At 29.4% G+C, this 23,276-nt stretch overlaps 1 protein-coding gene across 4 annotated transcripts in view; it reads left to right on the top strand.

The window, feature by feature from the left end:
• The window catches only part of LOC107436212 (leucine-rich repeat, immunoglobulin-like domain and transmembrane domain-containing protein 2), a 236,813-nt gene extending 214,545 nt beyond the window's left edge, over positions 1 to 22,268 (top strand). For all 4 annotated transcript variants that reach the window (XM_016047845.5, XM_016047826.5, XM_043046960.3 and 1 more), the window contains one exon: positions 16,390 to 22,268. In XM_016047845.5, the coding sequence (XP_015903331.1) occupies positions 16,495 to 18,411 (1,917 nt within the window). In that variant the 5' untranslated portion in view covers positions 16,390 to 16,494 and the 3' untranslated portion in view covers positions 18,412 to 22,268. The remainder of the gene's footprint in view (positions 1 to 16,389) is intronic.
• Positions 22,269 to 23,276: the final 1,008 nt, after the last annotated feature.

The following is a 23,276-nucleotide window of genomic DNA, read 5'->3' as shown; positions in this document are numbered from 1 at the left end:
ATCTGAAATGAAACATTTCTATTTCAAAATTTAACAAATTCTCGTAGCGAGAATTTATTGATTTTAGCTGCAATAAAATATTTTATTTTTACTAAAACTCGAGTTTAAACAGTTAAATACCTGTCATATATTTCGTTTATTGAACTTTCTGAGCAACATTTTCTCAGCAATGAAGCTGTCATCATGTTATATTATTGATCGAAGTCTTTTCTGCATAGAACAGTGAGCAGAAATATTTGGAAAGCAGTTTCATTGAGAATGGCTTTGGAGAAAAATTTATATCGTGGAAAATTAATGAAGATCAGAACTCTTGCTTTTAAGGCAAAAAATGTGAAAGAGTAGAGAATTTGTAATTTTCATTTTAAAACATAGTGCTGTATAATCTGTACTGTTTTTGTTAAGTTTTGATCTTCAGTTGTTTCTATCACTCAGTTATGTTTTATGTAGTTTATTAATAAAACTTAATATCAGATAATCGTTAAACATCAGATTGTTTTGTGTATGTTGCAAAGATAAACTGTAAACTGTGTTTTTATTAGGATTCGAAGTAAAATGCTGTCGCAATGTGTCAAATGTGTCAATAAGACGAAAAAAATACATAATCAAAATGATAAAAAATATGTTTTATAGTAATTTGAGTCTTGAACAGGTTAAAAAAAACACAACACTGAAAATTATATAAATATATATAATAACAGGGCTACATCCCTGTTATCATTGTTGCATTCACCTTTAATAATGCAGTCATAAGCCATAATACGTTCTAAAAAGAATTATTTAAAAGTAGGCTGGTGGTTAGAACAGTTCACATCCCCACTCCACAAGGGAGGGGGTGTGGATAAAACTCCGGATGATTCCGGCAGATCTTTTATGGAGAACGTAATTCAGCAAGAGACATGCGAAAACCATCGGTCTCGCATTAAATACTAACAGAGAATGATGTAATTAGGTTCCAGTCGTACATGCCTTGTAACTCTACGCATTATGGAAACTCATTTAATGCTTCCTAAAATGGAAGTGAAAGAGGGACAAGATTCTAAAAATAACTCCTCCTTTGATATATAAATCTAATTATAATTCAATGGTATGTTTTCAGCCTTGAAGTCCCAAAATAGTATTTCTACACCTATTCTTTACCAAAGACATTTTATGAAAACGAAAGAGTTTTAATGGTTTAATTAATACAAACGTATTTATAATTTTTGTATTATATATATATATATATATATATATATATATATATATATATATATATATATATATATATATATATATATATATATATATATAACTTTTACAGAAAGTCAGCAATGTAACAACGTATGCTGCAGATTAATGGTTTATATTTATGCGAACAAGAAATTAATGGAAATCTGTCGAACTGTTAGCCAGCAAGCTATCATGTAAAACATCTCAACCAGTTCGATTGCCTGATTAAACTTGGAACTGTTTCAATAAATTTTTTTTAAATTTCTGATTACTCCAACAATCCAATTGTTTTTGACGATTTCATTTAAGATGGGTTTTTTTTCTTCATTTTCTGAAATATTAATTTGCGACGCGAAATGAGCATAGTTCACAAATTAATATTTGAAGTAAAGCAGATTAAATATTTTTATTTTGTTTTTATCAAAATAAGTACAAATGTAATCGTTATTATGTTCATAATTCTCATTAAAACACACAGTTTAGGTTTGAAATTAAAATTTGAAATATGATTTTTAAAGTAGTTCTTTGATTATGAATTGCAATCATCTTTGTATAATATAACGTGACATGTAATAAGCGGATGACAGAGTGTGGCACTCAGCGAAAGTGAGAGCGTCAAAATTATTGTAAAAAAAGTTTGACATTATTTAGGAATATCCCTGAAGACTGACTTACTTTTTTGACAAGAATTCTAAATAAAGTCGGTTATTACGGAACACCTGTTAAACAATATTAATGTTACCATTAACACTGCAAGCTCAATGCGTGTATTGAGGTGTTAAATGAAGCTCATACGGACACATCGGAGTAATTAAACTACATCCAATATTGTGTCAGGTAATTTTGTAATAAAGAATGTCTTGACATGGTGTTGATTTGTTGAGTAGCTATTAAAGTATGTCATTTATATAAACGTCAAATAAATTTCAATAAAAAAACGTATTCTCCTCTCTTCAAATAATCTGATCAATTTTTCGTGTGCTATTTTTATTCTGCTCGTGAAATGAACACATAATTTAACTGTTTTCTGATAGTGATGAGTAAACATCTCTCATCACGTTATATTGAAACAAAAGGTATTGCATATTTTTTTTTTTTTTGAATTGAGAGTTATGTTTGTAAATAGTAGTTGAGCATGTGAAAAGCAAGTATAGCAACTGTCAAAAGAATTGACAGATACTAATTATTTTTAATACAGCAAGGAGGTTGGAGTTATGGCAGAAGTGAAGTATCAACATGCATCGGCACAACGGTCTGTCACGCGACAATTATTCATTTAGTTTATGTTCTTTCGCGTCTCCAAGTTTCCTAAAACCTAAACTTATTTTTTGTCTTGTTAATGTCTAATTGTATTGTTACTAACATATTGTGTCGTAAATTATTTATCCACCAGAAAACAATCTATTACGAATTGCTATGTTTTCTTTTAACATGCATGATTTAGAAATTTGGTGATAGATGATAAAAACTTTTTATTTATCACCCCTTACCAAGAAAATATTGGACATAGCATAATTTCTAGCCTTTCAATATCAGTTAACTATTAAATTTATTTTTAGTTCCCTTCAGTATTTTCCCAATATATTCTCTAAATATTTTTCTCAAAAAAACACTTTTAAGGAAAATCATTATTCTTAAATTTCAAAGGTTAATAATTTCTAGCTTTTAAATATCAGTTAACTATTAAATTTATTTTTGATTCTCTTCAGTATTTTCCCAATGTATTCACTAAATATTTTTCTCAAAAAACACTTCTAAGGAAAATCGTTATTCTTAAATTTCAAAGGTTAAGTAAATATGAATTGATGATGTACAGGTATTGTTAAAGTTTTTTATATTACATCATTTATGGGTAGCAAGTGTTTCTGTGCCATTAAGGCAGAGGGGATGCGCTTCTTCACTTTCAATGACGCCAAGTATAGTAAAGAATTCGCCTTCCACCACACACATACGTCACAACCCATTTATAGGACGGACCAATTCATACATCCATCCATTCATTCACTTATCGTTATTTTGACCCGAACAAGAGAAGGATCAATCTCCAATTCATTGCCCCAAGAAGTATGATTTGTTACGAGAACATGGAGCACTTTGTGATCCGAGAGATTTAATGTGCACCAGTTACCATTTACTACTCGGGAAGTGTTCACGAGATCGTGGGACATGATCCCAATGCCCCAACAACCAGACTATTCCTACACTATTTATAGCATAAATATTATTATTATAATGATATTGCATAAATATTATTTTATTAAACTGGTAGATTTATTCATAGTGACCATTGAAGAATAGTTTATCTTAATTTGTTGGCGTTTAAATTGTTCGCTTAGTGTTGTCTTTCACCAAATCATTTAATTTACTTACCTTTTTGCATCACAATGGGCTCGATTTTTGATAAATAGTCAAATAAATCTTTCAATTTTGATTAAAATGTTGAATCCCCAGAAAAAGTAAGGATGAAAAAAAGTTGCAAACTAGATAGTTCGTGCCTGAAAACTTCTTAATCCGTAGATCTAGAGATCTAAATTTTTAAACAGGCTGATACGGTATAAAATTTTTGAACTCATGATTTACGTGGAGTAGTTTTTGGACAACGTGTCATTCCCATGTGAACCAAAAAAATAAATAAATGTATTCTTAACAAAAATCTAGTTTTTTCTATTTTTTTTCTTTTTTTTTTATTCAGTAGAGAAATAATTTTCCTTTCTTTGGCAGGTTACAAAATAACCAATACAATGCAACAAATTAATAATATATATTTTATACTTGAACTATAGTTAGTTACCCTTGAGTCACTTTTTTTATTATTAATTGTAGCGGAAAAGTCTAATATATAATTTTTTACTTTAGTCAAGAAAAGTTATACTCTGGAAAAAAAATATATGTATTGTATAAAAATACACAAGCATTTGTAAATCTAAATTTTAAATTTGTTCTTCCTTTTTTATTTATAAAACTATTAATGTCAGTATTGGGCTTAAAGAATTTTTAAAATTCCGTTTTCTAATTTATTTTATTGTTCCTTTTTCAACAAAATTTGCATACATGGGATAATTGACCCCTGGTTAAGTATGACTCTGAAATAACCAGATTTTTTTTTATCTGAACAAAATCACTTTTTATTAATATATATATATATATATTTCAATGTTTAAAATATTATAGAACTAAATATAGGATTATTCCGTGTTGTATTTTTTTATCCCTCTTTTTTTTTAAGTTATTATACTTGTAAGTAGTTATGATACTTCCATCTAAATGCCTATTTCAAATTGAACCGTATACTTTTTTGTCTGAATATATCTACACATTCATGGATGTAAAATGAGACGGGAAAAAAGCTTCGATAGTTATTGACAATTATGTTCACTTACTAAAAGCGTGTTACGTTTTGACGCCATTTTTAAGTATTTTCTAATTTCAAATTTTTGTTTAAAGTTTAATATGTTTGTCAATGATCTAAACCTGAGAAGGTAATAAATATTTTTAACATCTTCGTATTATTTGATAAATTTTTTATAAAAAATATTAATGATATGAATTGATTTTGAATTCTTAAGCATAATTATTGAGTAACTATGAGTAAATTGTCCTTCATGATATCAGCAAATATACAATAAAAACTTAAAATTAAACAAAACTTGTCTAGTTCCAAACAAAAAATTCCTGTAAATCAGTATAAGCTAAGAATTAAGTAGATACATTCTTTTGAAACGGGGAATTTTGAACTAATGTAATTTACCGAAATAGATAATGAAAAGCAGTTTTTGTTGACGAAATCACATGTATGCAGTATATACAGTCGGCCATTTGTCTTTTTATATAAAAAAAAAAGTCACTAATTTTCTGATTACAACTTAAAAATGAAATCAGATTGATGTGCAACAAATATCCCGGAGTTTTCGTAATACACTGTTAGTCGTATAATGTGAACACTGACAGAAGGCACACCTTTGAAAAGTTATCAGTTGGTATTTTGGTATGAAAACATAAATGGCATGCATTAAGCATGAGTTTTCGCCAATGTATGTATATATACATAATCAAGCTACTTTAAATTTTCTAGTTTGAATTCGCAGCCTGTTACTAACTATCTTGGTGTAAAATCAATAGCCATACTAAGTAATATTTATTAAACAATTTAAATTTAGTCCATATACACGTGTAATAGAATTTTATTGATGTTTTAATTATTTATGATGAGCAAAAATTTGTGTTTAAAAAAATTAATTTCATTTTTGAAAAGCCATTCTCTAAGTTATTTTCTTATAACTACCGATTGATTCTGACTTTAAAAAAAAAACATTTTAGTTTTTTTTAATTAACTTATCAAAAAAGATTCATCAGCATACACCTTTTCTTATAACATTGAGATTAGCTGATGATTGTAAAAATCAATGTTTGCTATTAATTCTAAATAATCCTACCACCATTAGCTCTGTGCATCAAAAAAGACTATTTAATACTGTCAATACAACAGAAGCTGTCTTTTTTTTATGGCACATTATTTAAGTGGGAGGAAAAGCAACTTTATTAATTTACGAGTAAGCCCAAGAAGCCCTATTGTGGCGTGCCAAGTCCTGGCGTGCTACACTCCTCAGATGAAATTAGTGTTCGTTGTGTCATTTAGAAAACATATCGATCCACGAAATAATGAGATGGGAACGACTCCGTTTTCTTCATTGCTTGAAGTGTTGGAGGTACTTGCCGATATATTGATAGTTTGGCAAATGCAATGATCGATTTTTCGTGGATTTCTTTTTCTTTTTTCCCCCGTCTTTTATGCTATGAACACGAAGGACACTTTTTCTCATTCATCAGGAGTTTAGTTTCTCTTATGAAGTAAACTTTCAGCTAGACCTTTTCGTGACGGATCGTTTTCTGTTTTCTTTGAACGTGTAAAAGCGTCGTACACGCAATTTCGTTTCACTCATTCTTTTTTTTTTTCCTCCTTCAACTACGTGTCGTTTTCTTATATCTTAAATTGCATGATATTTTACGATGCATTGGGATTTTTATAAATAAAATACAAGTAGAAAATTAATTTTAAAAGTTTTAAATTTTTGTTAGAAAATTAATTACATGTCTGTTAAACTTAAAAGAAAATACTCCTATGTTTTGATTAACAATACATAAATTGAAGCAAATCATACTCTGTGAGGCTTTATTAAATTAAACTTTTGAAACATTACTGTGATTTTTCGCTATGATCTTTCAGCTAACGTAACTGAGTTACAACTCAGTTTCTTAAAAAAAAGAAAGGAAAAAACATCCTATTTTTTTTTTTAATAATCAATAGATAAAAAAAAAAGAGAGTAACGCAATTGCATGTACGACGCACAGGAGTTTAAAGTTACTCTTATGAAGTAAACTTTCAGCTATACTTTTTCGTGACGGATCGTTTTCTGTTTTCTTTGAACGTGTAAAAGCGTCGTACACGCAATTTCGTTTCACTCGTTCTTTTTTTTTCCTCCTCCAACTACGTGTCGTTTTCTTACATCTTAAATTGCATGGTATTTTACGATGCATTGGGATTTTTGTAAATAAAATATAAGTAAAAACATAATTTTAAATGTTTTAAATTTTTGTTAGAAAATTAATTACATGTCTGTTAGATTTAACACATTGCTAACCGGCAACTTTTCTGTGAAAGGGATGTGGAAGTAAAACTATATAAATAAACTTTAAAACTTTTTATTTATTATTCAACTCTTATTTCTTTTTTGTATGATGAAAAGTATAACAATTACCTACGTGTAATGGTACACCACAAGTTTTGCAAATATATCGGGTTTCGTAAAGTTGTAATTTAAGAATTAAATATTAAAACTTGCGAAAAGTAGGAAAAATTACGCCCACTTTTTAAAATAGTCACCACGAGATCACTGCCAACATGATTGCTATTATTCGTGACCGGTCACCAACGCTTGGCCACGAAAACACGAGTTAACTCGTGGCCGGTCTGCAATGTGTTTAAGGAAAATACTTATTTGCTATGCTTTGATTAACAATACATAAATTGAAGCATATCATACTCTGTAGGGCTTTATCAAAGTTAAATTTTTGAAACATTACTGCGTTATTACTCAGTTACAAAACGTAACTGAGTTAGAACTGAGTTTCTTTAAAAAAAAAAAAAAAAAAAAAAAGAAAGAAAACAAAAAAATAATTTTTTTTTTTTTTTTTTTTTTTTTTTTTTTTTTTAAATTATCAAAAAAATTTATCAACAACGTAGTTGAAGGAGATGAAAAAAAAAAGAGTAACGAAATTGCATGTACGACGCTCAAGATTTTAAAGTTTCTCTTATGAAGTAAACTTTCAGTTGTTTATCAAAGTTAAATTTTTGAAACATTACTACTTTATTACTCAGTTACGAAACGTAACTGAGTTAGAACTGAGTTTCTTTAAAAAAAAAAAAAAGAAAGAAAGAAAGAAAACAAAAAATATATGTATTTTTTTTTTAATTATCAAAAAAATTTATCAACAGCGTAGTTGAAGGAGATGAAAAAAAAAAGAGTAACGAAATTGCATGTACGACGCTCAAGAGTTTAAAGTTTCTCTTATGAAGTAAACTTTCAGTTGGACTTTTTCATGGCGGATCCTTTTAAGTTCTCTTTGAACGTGTAAAAGGATCGTTCATGCAATTTCGTATCAATCATTTTTTTTCCTCCCTCAACCCCGTGTGTCTTTTAACTACAACTTAAATAGTTTGGTATTTTACGTAGCAATGGGATTTTTATAAATAAAATACGTATTGTAAAGTAAAATTGAAATTTTCAAATGTATGCAACTAAATTAAATTGATTATACGTCTATCATTCTTAAAAGAAAATGCGTATTTAGTATGTTTTGACTAACAGTACATAAATTGAAGTAAATAATATCCTACGGGGCTTAATCAAAACTAAATTAATTAAATATTGCTATGTTGTTACGCTATGAAATAGTTTTTTTATTTTTTTTTTATTTTATGGAAAGATAAGTGTTTAATGTCTTCAGAGAGGATTAGAAGGCTTAGTGGTTCTGCTTTGCTTATTTTTTCACGCCTGCAAGTAGAGCGGCACCTTTTATTTTTTAATGTTCGTTTCCCTTAGCAGAAGATATATTAATGATGTATGTACCTTTCTTTTGACTGATATTTTTCAAAACTTATGCTAGTTAAATTTATTTATTTCCTCTTATGATTAATTTACTTTACAAGGGGGGCTAATCCCGTCTACAAACATGGTTTTGGTTTCTGAACAGGCAAAAAAAATATTGTGAAAAGAAGAGTTAACAAAAATTTAATATAAAAGGGAAACAACAGCAACAAAGATATCTTCAAGATGGTAACTACCAATCGTCTTTATTTTGCAGTCCTCGTTCTTGGCTTTCCACTGCATATGACAAGATATTAGATTTAACAAATTACAAATTCAAACGTTTTATGTAATTTGTTTCAAAATGTTATTCCCTTGCCTAAAGACTTATGATTCGAAACAAAGCAAGAGGTTTTTCTTTTTATTTGACTGTAAAGTATTGAGACACAAAATATTTACGTTTATTAACATATGGCTTCACTAAGAGGATTTAGCAACTTTTGATAAATATTAGCCTCGGGACACCAAACTCCACTAGTGGTCTTTATCTCTCCCTTATTTATGCACTAAACTCAGTTTAGAACACCTTTTAATTTCGTTATATTGAGAACTCGTTAGTAGGAGTGATCCAATGAGGTGAGCCAGTTTCAAATCCCAGCAATGGCTGGTCGTTACTAATTCAGCACCTGGCTCGCACCGACCACAGTGCTGACGTAAAATATCCTCAGTTGTAGAGGGAACATGAGTTACAGTCCCTTTACCTTCAGGTAAACTGTAGGAGGTTTTCGTGCTTTTCTTCAGCCTGTAACACAAATGCTGTTCAGTTGCTTTTAAAAGTTCTCCGCGATGGCAAATTTCTCCCAATACTTGATCTAGGAATTCCCTTGTGTTCTGGATTGGATTCAAAATTATAAGGCTACGGAGTTGAACATTGATTGTCGTAAACTCTAATTGGGTTCAACGCCGGTTATAAAATAAAATAGATATAGCAGTAGTTTATGAAATAGGATTATCTATATCCATTTTCTTGTTTATGCCTGTCTTTTTTTTCTTCCTAAATACTAATTTTTTGACATATCAATTTTTTTTTAGATCATTTCAATATTTAATAAGCATCTCGAGTTTTGTCTATTTTACATGATATTTTTGCCATTTTTTTCCCAATCCAGCCTTTCGGATCACTGACGTGGTTTAAAAATTTTGTCGAAAAATTCTCCTTTGCAACGCAATTTTTTTTAGCGCTTAGTAGATATTCTTATTTCTGTATTAGTATTTGTAAACAAACGAACTTTCTTATTTTTACATTAAAATAATCTTAAATTTTATTTTTTTAAATTTTTAAATCATTAAATTCCCCTTTTTTCTTTATTTAAAATATTCCAGTTTCAACTTATACAATTTATCTTATGTCACTTTACCTTTAAAGTAGCAATGCAAGACCCAGTAAGAATAACTTTTATTTAATATAGCTTTCTTTTCTAAAAGTAAACGGAATTTTTCTTTTAAATAAGCTGTATTTCGGGATTTCAAATTCAGATACGAAGTCGTGTAAAAGAAAAAAAAATAAACTTTCGATCCAGACTCGAAAAGTATAAAATAAATGTCCACATTGTTTTACAGCTTTAAGCTCCATTTCCTTTTTTTTTTATAAAAAAATATATTTTTTAGGTTCGTTTTTGCTCTCAGGATGAAATTGTCTTGAAGAACCTTCAAAGCCCAACAGTTTAAATGCCTCATAACTGGCAGATATGTTAATTTGTGATTTTTAGAGATTTATACCGATTTCTATTGAAGCTATTTGTGCTGGTTGTTTGTCTTATAAATATGTTGAATATTTTTGATAAAAAAACATACATTTTAAATGCGATTTCATAAAAAATGCAGTTTTATTGAGTTCATTTATGGGTATATAGTAATTGAAAAACATAAGAGAGTCGGAATAAAGCAGACAAAACTCAAAGGTTTACTTTTAGTATTTAAAAGATATTATTAATAACGATACGCCATTAGGATTATAATCCTAATGCAGTATAATGCTTAATGATTAGTAGTAATATCACTTAATAAGCTGTATTTATGTTTTTATTTCAGAAACTAAGAGTGAAATCTGAAAAAAATTCGGAATATTTATTTTAATTTGTTTGTATATAAAAAACGTAAAATATTATTTATTTTAGGCTTTGATATATGAACGAGAAAAATAACAAGAAAGAGAAACAAAAATCATTAATTTTTGTAGTCTCCTACGAAATTTTTCACAATATTTTAGAACAAAAAGGTTTATGTTAAAATTATTAGTTTTCTAAAAATAATTTTAAGAAGAATCTCCGTTTTTTTTTAAATTTAACTATTTGAATAAGCTTTGAGTAATATAATGCTAAGCCATACTTCACAAATTTATCAGGAGAGCGTGCTCGTTGAAAAATACTGGTTTTCATACACGTAGTGAATATTGTGCTGCATGCACATTTTCTTGCTCATTTGTACATAATGTCCTGCTATCTGAATGTTTTGAACATACAGTTAACATACCTGCCAACTCTTAATCCCTTCCATTATCATTTTTCCCAGTGGTATTAAAATGGAATTAAAACTTCAATTTTAAGCAAACAAAAACGTTGCATTTGAAAAAACTTTAGTTGACAACCATGATAGTAACGCATATTAATATATGTGCTTAATTTTTGTAAGAATAGTGGTGATCAAAATCATTTAAAAAGTAAATTTATAAAAGAAAAAATAATATATATTTACTACCACTTTAAATATGAAAAAAAATCTTCCGGAAAATCCGGAAGAGTTGGCAGGTATGAGTCAAGTATTTTAAAAATTTTTACTTAGAAATTTTCCTCTTTCTCATCTTTCTTAAATTGAAAAAATTGGTTTACTTTCTATAAGTCATATTTTATTAAAATAAATAAAATCAAATAACTGATTCTTAAACATTTAGATACTAAATAAAGAAGCATTAAAGTTTAAATTAATAGAAACACTGTCGATATAATCTAAGTTGCATACTTTTGGAATTGCGATCTTTCTCTAGGGGCCAATTTAATTTAAAATAATTTTAGATATTTAAATTAGTTAAACTAATTTTATATTCGTCTACGATGCTAGTTTTCCGATTTAAACATGTTTGAGGAACTAATTTAAATTATTTTGATTAATGATATTAATGTATGCCTCCCTATTCTTATTTGAATGCCAGTAAGCTATATAAATTACGCACTATTCAACCTTAATTTACTTTTAAACATCAAAGTCTCTAAACCGATTCAGACGGAGCAATGTAACGAAAAATAGAGATGTCTCATAATATTGAGCTACTCATCGTCTTTGGAATAGCCTTAACTCCGGAGTTTTCATACTTGTACATGTCTCAACTTGTCTAAAGTAAGAGGTGGGCGGGACTTGTGAATTCATTATTGCGTGCGAAGGGTACTGAAGCGTGCCCTAAAGTTTGTTTCCAGATATGAAGTTCGAAACTTGGCATGTATCTCACTTTAGGTATCTGTTTCTTGAACTATATCTAAGTTGAGAATTCGTTAAATTTATAAAAGTTCAGTCTGAGAATTAGTGCTAAGTTAGGAAATATATTATGCATGGATGATTATTCTCTTACATCAGAATAAAATTTAGAATTTTTAACTTCGAATGTTTGTTTTCCATTCTAAGCCTTTTACCCTTCGTTTACATTTAAGCGAGACGATGTTTTTTTCTTTTTTTCTTTTCTTTTTAAACTTAAATTTTAATATCTTGAAAATTATTTTAAAAATATATTGAAAAAGCGAGGTTGAACAAAAATAAGGAAACACTTCTGCATTAACTCTATGCAAACAATGTTTCTTTTAGTAGCAAATGTTTTAGAACATTTTACATGGCAAAACTGTTTGCACAATTTTAAAGATCTCGATTAAAGCGTTTAGAAACTGTGCCTTTTTTAGACCACAGACCATATGAAGTAGTTTTATTACTTTTTTTGTCTCCTTTTTCAATATCCCAATAATTGCCATGAGGACTCAGTGGATAGAGCGTTCGCCTTCCAATCAGGTGTAGCGGGTTCGAATCCCCGCAATGGCTGATCGATACGAATTCCGCATCCGGATTGCACCGACCACAGTGCTGACGTAAAATATCCTCAGTGGTTGACGGATCATTGGTTAGAGTCCCCTTACAGCCTGGCCTGGCAAATCAAGGGAGGGTTTTGTGGTTTTCCTCTCCATGTAACGCAAATGTGGGTTAGTTCTCCCAATACTTGATCTGGGAGATCCCTTGTCTTCTGGATTGGGTTCAAAATTACAAGGCTACAGAGTTGAACATTTGTAGACGTGAACCCAAAAATTGGTTCGGCTGTCCAACAACGGTTATTAAATATAGTTCGTTCACCAGGATTTGGCACTTGGCTCCACCTCCTCGGACGCAGAGTTCATTTCAGCGCGGGGGAGTCGAGTTATAAATAAACAATTAACATAATCATACTATGTATTACGAAATGTAAATACGCATTAAAAACAGATTTTTTTGCATTGTTTTTAGTACGTCAGTTTCTAAACAATTTTTATAAATGTTATATTATATCGTATATAAACAAATATTAACTCTAAAATAAAAAATAAAAAAATTAAATTTTTTTTTAAATAAAATTTTATTAAATATTTTTTATAATGAATAAATAACCAATTCTTAAACCTTGTCGCACTGACTGTCACAAATACGTGTCAGTAGGAGACATTATCAATCCGGGTAAAAAGATAAAATTATTAACCAAATAGTAATAATAATTTGATTTATTTAATTAACCACTAATTAATTCTAATAAAAATTATATAGTAACACTTCGAACTGAAATGTGGGATTAGACAAACATCGTTAAAAGTAAAAGTAAAATTATCATGCCAAATAGGCCATGCCCACATTTGAGATGCCACTTTTTATTTTATTTCCTTCCTGATTTAGTACGAATGATTTTATGAATCGCGAAAGGGTAAAACAAAATAATATTTGATTGCTAAACATAAAAAAAAAAGTTTGTTAAACATAACAATTGTTAACTATAATGGATTTCAAAAAAGTTATTTGGGGTAATTATAAAAATTGATTTTGTTATAAAACTTAATTCTTATGATTTTAAAATAATAAATAAATTAAAATTCTATGAAAAAAAACTTTATATACATATATCTATGTTGAATAGTTATTATTATTTATTTTTTTAGTTACTATATTTTTCTTTCTTTTACAACCTTAAAAACACACGCAATTATAAAACTTTTTCAAACCTTATTCCTCTGACTTCCAATTTCAAAAGATAATATATTCCAATTTCTCATTTTCAATGAATATAAAAATTCTCTTGATAGTGAAATGTCAAATTTTCAGACAATTATTATCCTCCTACATAAAGATATCTCAGAAATAATTTAAGATAACTGAGAATCTTCATGCAAGTTCAGAACCTCAATGAAGGTATGCGTTCAAAATGAATTACTATGATCCACATTGCGAATGTTCATGAATAATATATTATTAAAGATAGTCATAAGATAACGATACGGAGTTCGTCTTTCGACTGTTCGGCATTAATCATGAAATAAGATTATTTACTTTACTACTATACCTAAGAAGGAAAATGTAAATTTTTGTTTGATTCTTTGTTTATTCCATCTTTTGAAATCGATATTTTCAACGGTACAATCCAGTAGCATAAATTCTTAATTTTCTTCCTGCATTTCAAATACGAATATCAAAACAACGTTTCCTCTGAGGTTTGAATTCATTACAATTTATGAGGAGGATATTTTTTGTTTCATATTTTTCTGTACTCCAGTTGGCCACCGATTCTCAAGCTGAACCATTTTTGAGCATTAAAAGGAGACAGGGGGGCGCGTTCTTCTTGCAATTCCTTTACGTGATCTGAAGAGAATATGAACCACCCCAATGTCTCCAGAGGATACCAGTCCTAGTTTTGAAAAGCGGATTTCATCGATGAAGGCTCCCCGGACACCAGTCAGTCAAACTAAAAGCTGTTGCGTTCTGGATTATATTGTTATTGTTGTTTTGAAAACCTAACATTCCTGCCTCGTAATTTACTTTTCTTCAAATTAAATAAACTCCCATTTTCTTTCCGTGTATTTATTTGATAGCAGATGTCCGCAGAACTTTTATAATCAAATTTCTAAAGAAATGTTTAAATAATCCTCTGCAAACTTTAAGTTTACGTAATAAATTTAATTTTATAGCCAGTTATAGTTTTGCCTTGTTACAATGCTTATGCAAAGCATAACTTATTGTTTTTTGTTGATTTGAATATTTTCAATAAGAAATGAATAACTTCTTTAAAAGCACTACAGCCTCGTGCAGGCCAAGGCTTTCTCAGTCTGCCTCTTCCAGACAGATCGACTTGTAGCTAGATTTCTCAATTTTTTCACCCCTAATACTTTTAGGTCCTTTTCCGGACAGTCCAACCATCTTGTTAACGGTCTCCCTTTCTTCCTTGTACCCCAATCTTTGAAATATTAGCTTTTTGGAATATTCCTAAGCTTTTAGCTAAACAATCAGCTTTTTGGAATTTTTTGGGTTAGAATCTTCAAGACGGAGAACATATCCCAGCCATCTGATCCTGTATGACTTATTAACTCGTAAAAAGTTCGGTTGTCTATATTTGTTAAACACTCCATAGTTATATAAACTTCACTGCTCCGAAACTTGACCTAAGGATTTATCTTTCAAATGAGAGTAATCTGTTTTCTTCTGCTCTATTCAGCTCCAAAGTCTCACTGCCATACGAAATAATTTAGATTTTAATTGGTTCTTCACTCCGAAGTAACCATCTATCAGCCATCAAAATTTAGTTTCCAATTTCTATTTTAACTCATTATTATTGGGCCCAGGTATTGAATAGGTTAAAAATGGAAAATGGATCCGTATTCTAATTTAAGAGATTACTATTTCACATAGAAGATTTTCTTCTTTAACTAAATTTTCAAAATGTTTCAATTAGAAATAAAGAAAAATCTGGATCGAACTAATTTAACCTATCTCAGAATTCTTTACATTTTCTACACGCTAAACATTATAATTTAAAAATTTCACTCCAGTTTTTAAGCCTACTTTGAGGATCCTGTTATAACTTGAACATAACATCATTGTGGTTGACCATTGAAGTCAAGTGGTACCCTGTCAAAAGAAATTTAAATACGAATAAGTTTCTTTTTTCAGGCTTATAGAATTTTTTTCCGGTACATGAAACTTGAACAGTGAGCAAAAAATATTTTTATGGCTAAAAGTCTGTTGATTTTATAATATTTACAGTTTTCATGAGGTTATAAAGATAAATAAAAAAAATAACAAATATTTGAAATATAAAAGTATTGATTAGTATTTTTTTCATGTGTAAAGATTAAAAATATAAATTTAGCAATTTTCAGTTACTTTTACATGCGTAATTTACTATAAACTACAACACCCTCTAAATCCTTAAATAACATTCCATTTTTATTATTTGAAAAAAGTAGAGATTAAAAATATTTAAATTCCAGAAAATTTACTTGGTTAGCAATAATAAAAAAATATTGTTTATTATTGAGTTTATAACTGAATGGCGTTCATGGTGTCATAGATAATATTATTATTATTAGGTAGTATTGAACATTTAGAAAATACCTTTCGCCTCAAGAATATCAATATCTCCGTCAATAAAGTGCCAAAAATGCCAATAATAAATAATTGAATTATTTTTCTTCGTATCCAAAAGCCACGGCTAGAATTACTTTAATTATGTTTTCAGAATAATATTAAAGTTGTTGGCTGAGGGCTTAAATATTGTCTTAGCTTGATAATATTGTCTACCAACTACATAGATTGTGGACTTTCTAGAAATGATTCTAGATTGTGAGATGTATTTGTTTGAATATGATTAAAAATAGAATAGAGTATTCATTATGATTTTCATAAAGGTAATTTTAATGGAACTTTGTGGTTAAAACCTAGTTTTTCTTTATTAGAAAGATCATGTAGAGAAGAGAATGTGTAAATATTTTGATTAATTTTTGTTATAAAATTATATTCATTTATTAATTGTTTTTTTATTTTATAGGTGCTTGGTTTGGAATTACCTTTTCACAAATCAACTCAGGAGAAGAAGTATCGCCTTTTTCATCCAATAGGTTTTTCTCAAAAGTGTATTGAGAAAGTGACTATTATGATTTCTAAGCAAGATTGGCACAATTTGTTTGTTGCTACATTAGTGGTGATATGTTTAATAAACTATGGCTCTGCTTGCCCAAGTGTATGCACTTGCAAGTGGAAAAATGGCAAACAAACTGCTGAATGTACTGGCAAAGGCCTGACAGTTATACCTGCTGATTTAGACGTAACAACGCAGGTGATAGATATTAGTAGAAATAGCTTCACAGAACTTACAAGCCGCTCATTTCAACAAAAAGGATTAGTTAACTTGCAAAAAATCTTCATCTCTGACTGTAGCATAGCTAGCGTCTCTCGAGATGCATTTTATCAGTTGCGAAATTTGATTGAATTGGATTTAAGTGGAAATAAATTGCAAAATATTCCTACTGATGCGTTGCAAGACTGTCCAAACTTAAGACGGCTGCAACTTGCGCACAATCCAATTAGCCAAATTGATGGCGGCGTATTTTCTTCATTGTCTCATCTGACTAACTTAGGACTTGCCAACTGTTTCATAAAAAACTTATATCCTGGAGCTTTAGATGGTTTGGATAATTTAGAGTATCTCGAGTTGAATGGCAATCAACTCACTACATTGTCCATTGATGTTTTTAAAGGTTTAACAAACATGAACGATCTTAATTTACATAATAATCCATGGTACTGTGATTGTAAAATTCGAGATATCAGAACATGGATGATTCAGCAAAAGATTCCTCTATCTGTACCACCTCAATGCGAAGCTCCAGCATCCTTAAAAAGTCTATCTTGGAATTCAATGTCTTTAGAAGATTTCGCATGTGCTCCTAAAATGGTTCGAGTATCTATCGAAACAACTGCCATTGTTGGCCACAATGCGTCCATCCTTTGTCAAATAGATGCGACTCCTAAAGCTTTTGTATATTGGGAAGCTGGAGGAAAAAGCTTAAAAAACTTGAGCACAACTCCAGAATTGAAAGCAAAATACTTTATCGAAAATGATATCGCCCCCAGGCAATCTAGCATTTTGCATATATATCATGCAGCTGAGAGTGATAGTGATATATATGCTTGTTTCGCAGAAAATAAAGCAGGTACAGCTTCTATGAACTTTACATTAACTGTAGTTTATCCTGACCATTTGAGTGGCTCGTGGAGCAGTTTATCCATCACACTACTTCTTGTAGGCATCGTTTTTGTTATTATTTTATCTGCCGCCGCAATATGTTTTCTAGTTTATCATCCATTTCCATTCTCATTTGGGAGTAAAATAAACCGAAGTAATGTTCTGCAACACCTGTCAGCTAAGAAACAGGATACCGTTGAAATGAATGACATAAGGCAAGATAAAGAAGAGAAGGATCTCAAAGTAACAGATAAGCAACCACGACATGAAACGGGGAGTAGCGGCTATGGATCTGATCAACTGACGCCCGATCTAGTGAGCAAAATAACAGATATGAATAATGGCCCTTCCTTATCAACCTCTACGGTCAGTTGTAATCATCTAGATTCAGAGAACCCCGTGCTTATTGATGGATATGGATCAAATATCGACCACTGGCCTCTGTCGAAAAGTAAGCCCACTCCGAGATACGATGGATCTCCTATACGAAATAATGTTTACTCGGAAATATACCTGAATCCTTGCTATGGTAAAGAGGATGATCCCTATAATTATGCCCTACAAGCTGCGGGTGTTCACCAATTACCACCTGACTGCACTGTTGACAGATACTTACCTCAAAACGACAGGGTCCGAGATTTGAGAAATGGTTATGATTATGCAAGTCGAGAGGATATATCTTCAGCATCTGGTCATGATGACACATTGAAGCGATTCCCGCTGGTTGTTGCAAATGCTTCTGGTCACTACACATTGCCACCAAAAACAAGATTTTCTCCTGATGAAGGCTATGCTGAGGAAGGTCTTGAGGGTACTGAAGTATAAAACTCTAACAGTTATCCTCATTGTGAAAATACCCAACTGGTATATAACAGAGTCATCACATTACAAAATAAGTCACTAATTTCTTAATGGACGAAAAACATTGATCCATTTAATTCTTCCCAGTATTACATCTGTCATTCTTAATTTTTAATATGTGTTACTATAATTTTTTCTTTTATAATGAAAGCATATTTTAGTCCTTAAAGATAAAAAAGATGTCCTCAAACTTTTATACTATAAAAATGATGGCGATTCTTGACTTTTTATCAATGAACTTCAAAAATAAGTTCCATTATTTTGAATGGCTATTACATTTTATACACAAACCAGAAAACGTGTATAGTTATGGTTTAATTTATTGATGTTGCCCGTGAAACTTTAAGCTGGAGCTGATATACTAATTGTTTACATGAAACCATTAATATTTTGTATGAAAAATGGTATGAAAATATATTTGTTGTATGCTATGTACAAGAATGTAGAGAAATTTTCCAATAATCTACACGTAACAAGCATCTGTGCTTTGTAAAGATATTTTTATGACTGAAAATGTTAGATGGTGTTATTCACAAAAAACGTGAACTTTTTTTCAATTTAGATAACGCCAATTGAAATTAAATATATTTTGTGTTATAAAATAGAACACAGTTTAATGTATCATCAAAGAAAAATAAGATAAAAAGCTTGTTTGGAATCTTAGGGAAATCAGATGTTCTATTACAGCTGAAGTTAAGATGTTGCTACCTTTTCTCAGAAATTATTGAATCAAATTTTAAAAAAAAGTATTTCTGTTTTGCTTCTGTTATGATACTGATTTCAATGCGGAGTTTCATGCTATTTTTTGTCATTAATTTTCATTTAAATTTCTTTTTTATTTAAATTTCTTGAATTCTAGATTTAAAAATCAGAATTTCTCGATTTAATAATCAGAATTTCTCGATTTAAGAATTTATTTTTAGAATTTTCTGATTTAAAAATTTATTTTCAGAATTCTTGATTTAAAAATAAACTTTCAGAATTCTTGATTTAAAAATAAATTTTCAGAATTCTTGATTTAAAAATAAATTTTCAGATTTCTTGATTTAAAAATTAATTTTCAGAATTCTTGATTTAAAAATTAATTTTCAGAATTCTTGATTTAAAAATTAATTTTCAGAATTCTTGATTTAAAAATTAATTTTCAGAATTCTTGATTTAAAAATTAATTTTCAGAATTCTTTATTTGGAAATCAGGATTTTCATATTTCATTTAAATTTCAGGAAGAAAAAAAAATTAAAATCGTAAGCAAGAATACCAATCGAAATTGAAAATTCATTTTAATTATATCCCGAGAACATTTAATATGCGCATTTTAATATAAACTGAAATATAACATCTGAGTCATCTTAATCTGATGTATTTTTGCTTAAATATGTGTTAAAACTTGATAAAAAAAATAATTTGCACCAATTTTTCCCAGACTCAAAGTTTATAGATATGCTGTCCAAAAAATCACTTTTTCATAACGTGAAATTATTTAAATTGTTGTGGTGTTTTGCTTCTGATTTGAATTCGAAGCATTTAATCCGAAGCCATCTAAACTATCATATGTATATCAAGTATTCTGACTTTGATTAATAATTAAAATTCTTTAACTTTTCAAAACGCACTTTACTCTGAACAAATATTTCTGTTTTTTTATTAATATTTTACCAAAGCCTTATCCATGGTGCTACTTTTTATTTAAAATTTGTAATTATTAAATCTGAGATTACATCAAAAGTCGAATTTTTACTGTTTTATGTTTATTTTTGCATGGATCATCAAATAGTTGGTGCTGGCGGTATTTTGGTTGATACTCTAAGAAAAGTAATATGATTGAGAAATATATTATTTCTTAATTAATAAGGGGAACACAAGTTTGAGATTTCATTTAGATAATTGATGGATTATTATTTAGTTTTTGTAATAATCAGATTCTAATAAGTGATAGAATAACTCCTCAAGTTTTTAATGTACATTCGAGGTTGCAAGATGTCTAAGCAAGGAAGTAAAAAAAAAAATTCAAAATATGTCAAATCACTATTGAGTAGGGTGGGATGAAAACCTCTAAGCCAGTTTGATTGCTATAACATACTTGCAGGTTTTCAAATCGTGTAATCTTAGCTTCCTCTGGTACCCAAACAGTTTTTAATTCTAGACTTTTTAGGTAATGATTAGGCAAGTTTTGTTACATTGAATACTTTTCGAGCCTTAATGTGTATATTTGTTTTCATTTTTAACAAGGATTTTAAAAATATGTATATTAAGAATGTTAATTGCGGAATTACCTGCAGCGATTTCGAACATCAAAAAATTCTAAGGGGTATTCTAAAAACTATTAGGATCGAATTTATGCACAAATGTAACGGTTTATTTAAATTTTTCAAACTGGTGTTCTTCCTTAACTATTGTTGTACAAATCTTTGCGACATTTTGATAGGCTTCGATGTTTTGAGCTTATATGTATTGAAAGTGGATAAGAGTTTGAAAATTTTATGTCAAAAATGTAATATTATATGCCAACATTTCTGAACGTATAATGATTAAAAAATAAAACATTAACTCATTGAGTTCCTTTGAAACTAATGTGTAAAGAAATTTATATTTTGAAATGAAAAGTTTAAAACTAAGTCAAAGTTCGTTTATGTTTCGACTAAGCCAAAGACAGCTTTCGTTTTCCCAAAAATCTGAGACACGCGATGACACGCCTATCATGCACATTAGATTCGTGAAATTTTTTAATGGTTATACCACTATTGCTTGAATTTAGACAGTATACTTTGTATTTTTTAAATAAATTTAACTGAAAAAAACTTTTGAAAAACGAAAATGAATTTATCTGGGAAATGAATAAAATTGTGAACAAATTGTTCCACAGTTAGTTTAAACAAAAAACGTTCTTACTCAGATAAATTTAAAAAATTGAAAAAAAAAATTATGTGCTCAGGATGAAAACTGCTGAAACCAAATTTTGAGATATAGATGAGGATGTTGTTAATAAAATTGAATTTCTCTTTGAAAACGGTTTGAAGATTAATTATTAATTTGATAATTCACTATATGAAATATAGATGGCAGCTGTATGCATTTATCTCGAAATTCGAGATCGATTAATTTCTGCCTTTTCTATTCTGAGTGACTAAAATTTTAAATTGACTACTTGCAAGCCCTTTGGATGGCGAACTGTTTTATTGTGTTTTTAAATGGCGGAATACGAATGCAGGGTATGAGCCTAAAAATAAGCATTCAAATTTTTTTTTACTCTTGTTTTATTTATTTTTTTACAAGAACTAAATGATCGATTATTAGTTTATTGAAATTCGATGAGCATTTAATTCCTTGCTGAAAATTTTAGAGAAAATTCAAATTGTTATCTTGAATGCAGTTGCTTAAGATTAAAAATAAATAAAAAGAATTTCTCTTAATCTAAATTCAAGCAAAATTGGTGCTGTGTTTTTTTATGCCATTACCATAAATGTTGTGATTTTTTTCATTTTTCCGTATTCATTTGTAGTGATTTTTAATGTATGTAAGAAGTTTTCTATGTGCACTATTATTATAAGAAAGACAAATTGACTTTGTCGTTTTTTTATTCATATTCTCATTGTGAACTGATGTTACCAATATTGTACTTTTTATATTTATTTGACCTTTTTTAGCTATTTATTTTCTAGAACATTTTTAAGAAAACGTAGTAGTTGTGCTTCTCTTATATATTTGACCTATGAACCATTGTGTTGATTATATACGTTTCAATGTGCTACCCAAACGATAATTCTGTTAAAAAATATGTAAATGTGATTGGAAAATGAAATACAGTACTGTTTAAATTTGAGTCTTTTATTTTCTTACACATATATGACTTGTATCATTGGACTTCGAAGTACTTTATTTACTTTGCACTAGAGCTGCGCAATAGGCTACTCCTGAAAGCCGCACTATACAGTAGGTATAGTGCGGCTTTCCATAGGTTCTCCATAGTACTCCTGAAAGCCGCACTATACAGTACCATACTTTACCATAGGTTCTCCTGAAAGCCGCACTATACAGTGTTTTACTTACATTAAAGGTCACAGCAACTAAGGTTTTTGAAACGGTTTTGCAGTCTCCTTTTCTAACAACCACTACTGCTGTAGGGTAATGGTTGAAGAGAGAGGAGAAGTAATTTTTTCAGTTTTTATTTAGTCTTGGTTTGTTGTAGAACAGATTTGCATTCTCCACTCTATACACAGAGATATCACCAAAACTTGGGGGACTGGTTTACATTATGTCTATGGAAGCTAGACTTCTTCGCTTATATATATTCTTTCGGTAAACACTCTTAACCCCTAAAAACACAAGTTTTTTTTCCTGAAAAACTGTTAAAAATGATCGAGTTTTTTTGACGGAAAAGGAATATACAAGCTATTTTTAACTTTGTTATTACTAGTGAGCGGGGCTTTTTTTATGAAAGTTATAAAATAATTACTGTATTAACAAAGGCTAAACAATATTATTACAGTTTTATTTTGAATTTTAAAAAATTAAAATCAAATTAAATCAATATAATAATAATCAATTATCGAAATGCATCACGTGGTATACACAAGAAAAATATTGCATATTGATGTCGACTATGGTGAATAAATTTTATTATAATCTAGCCTATCAATTTTTACTTAAACTGATGTCAAATGGGCATTAGAAATAAAATGATGCTTGATATACATGCACATTTACGTACATACATTTGCACATACCCGTGTGAGAGATGGGCAAGTGCAAACTTGCCGGTAACTTTCACCCGTGTCAGACACTGGCAAATCAGTTAAGGAATTCTACTAATATACTAAATTTCATCCCA

This window comes from Parasteatoda tepidariorum, chromosome 12 (assembly GCF_982258835.1).
Source record: "Parasteatoda tepidariorum strain Cologne lab strain chromosome 12, Ptep-v5.0, whole genome shotgun sequence".
NCBI lineage: Eukaryota > Metazoa > Arthropoda > Arachnida > Araneae > Theridiidae > Parasteatoda > Parasteatoda tepidariorum.
The sequence above is the reverse complement of the archived record's forward strand: the minus strand, read 5'-3'. Positions and strand labels throughout refer to the sequence as shown.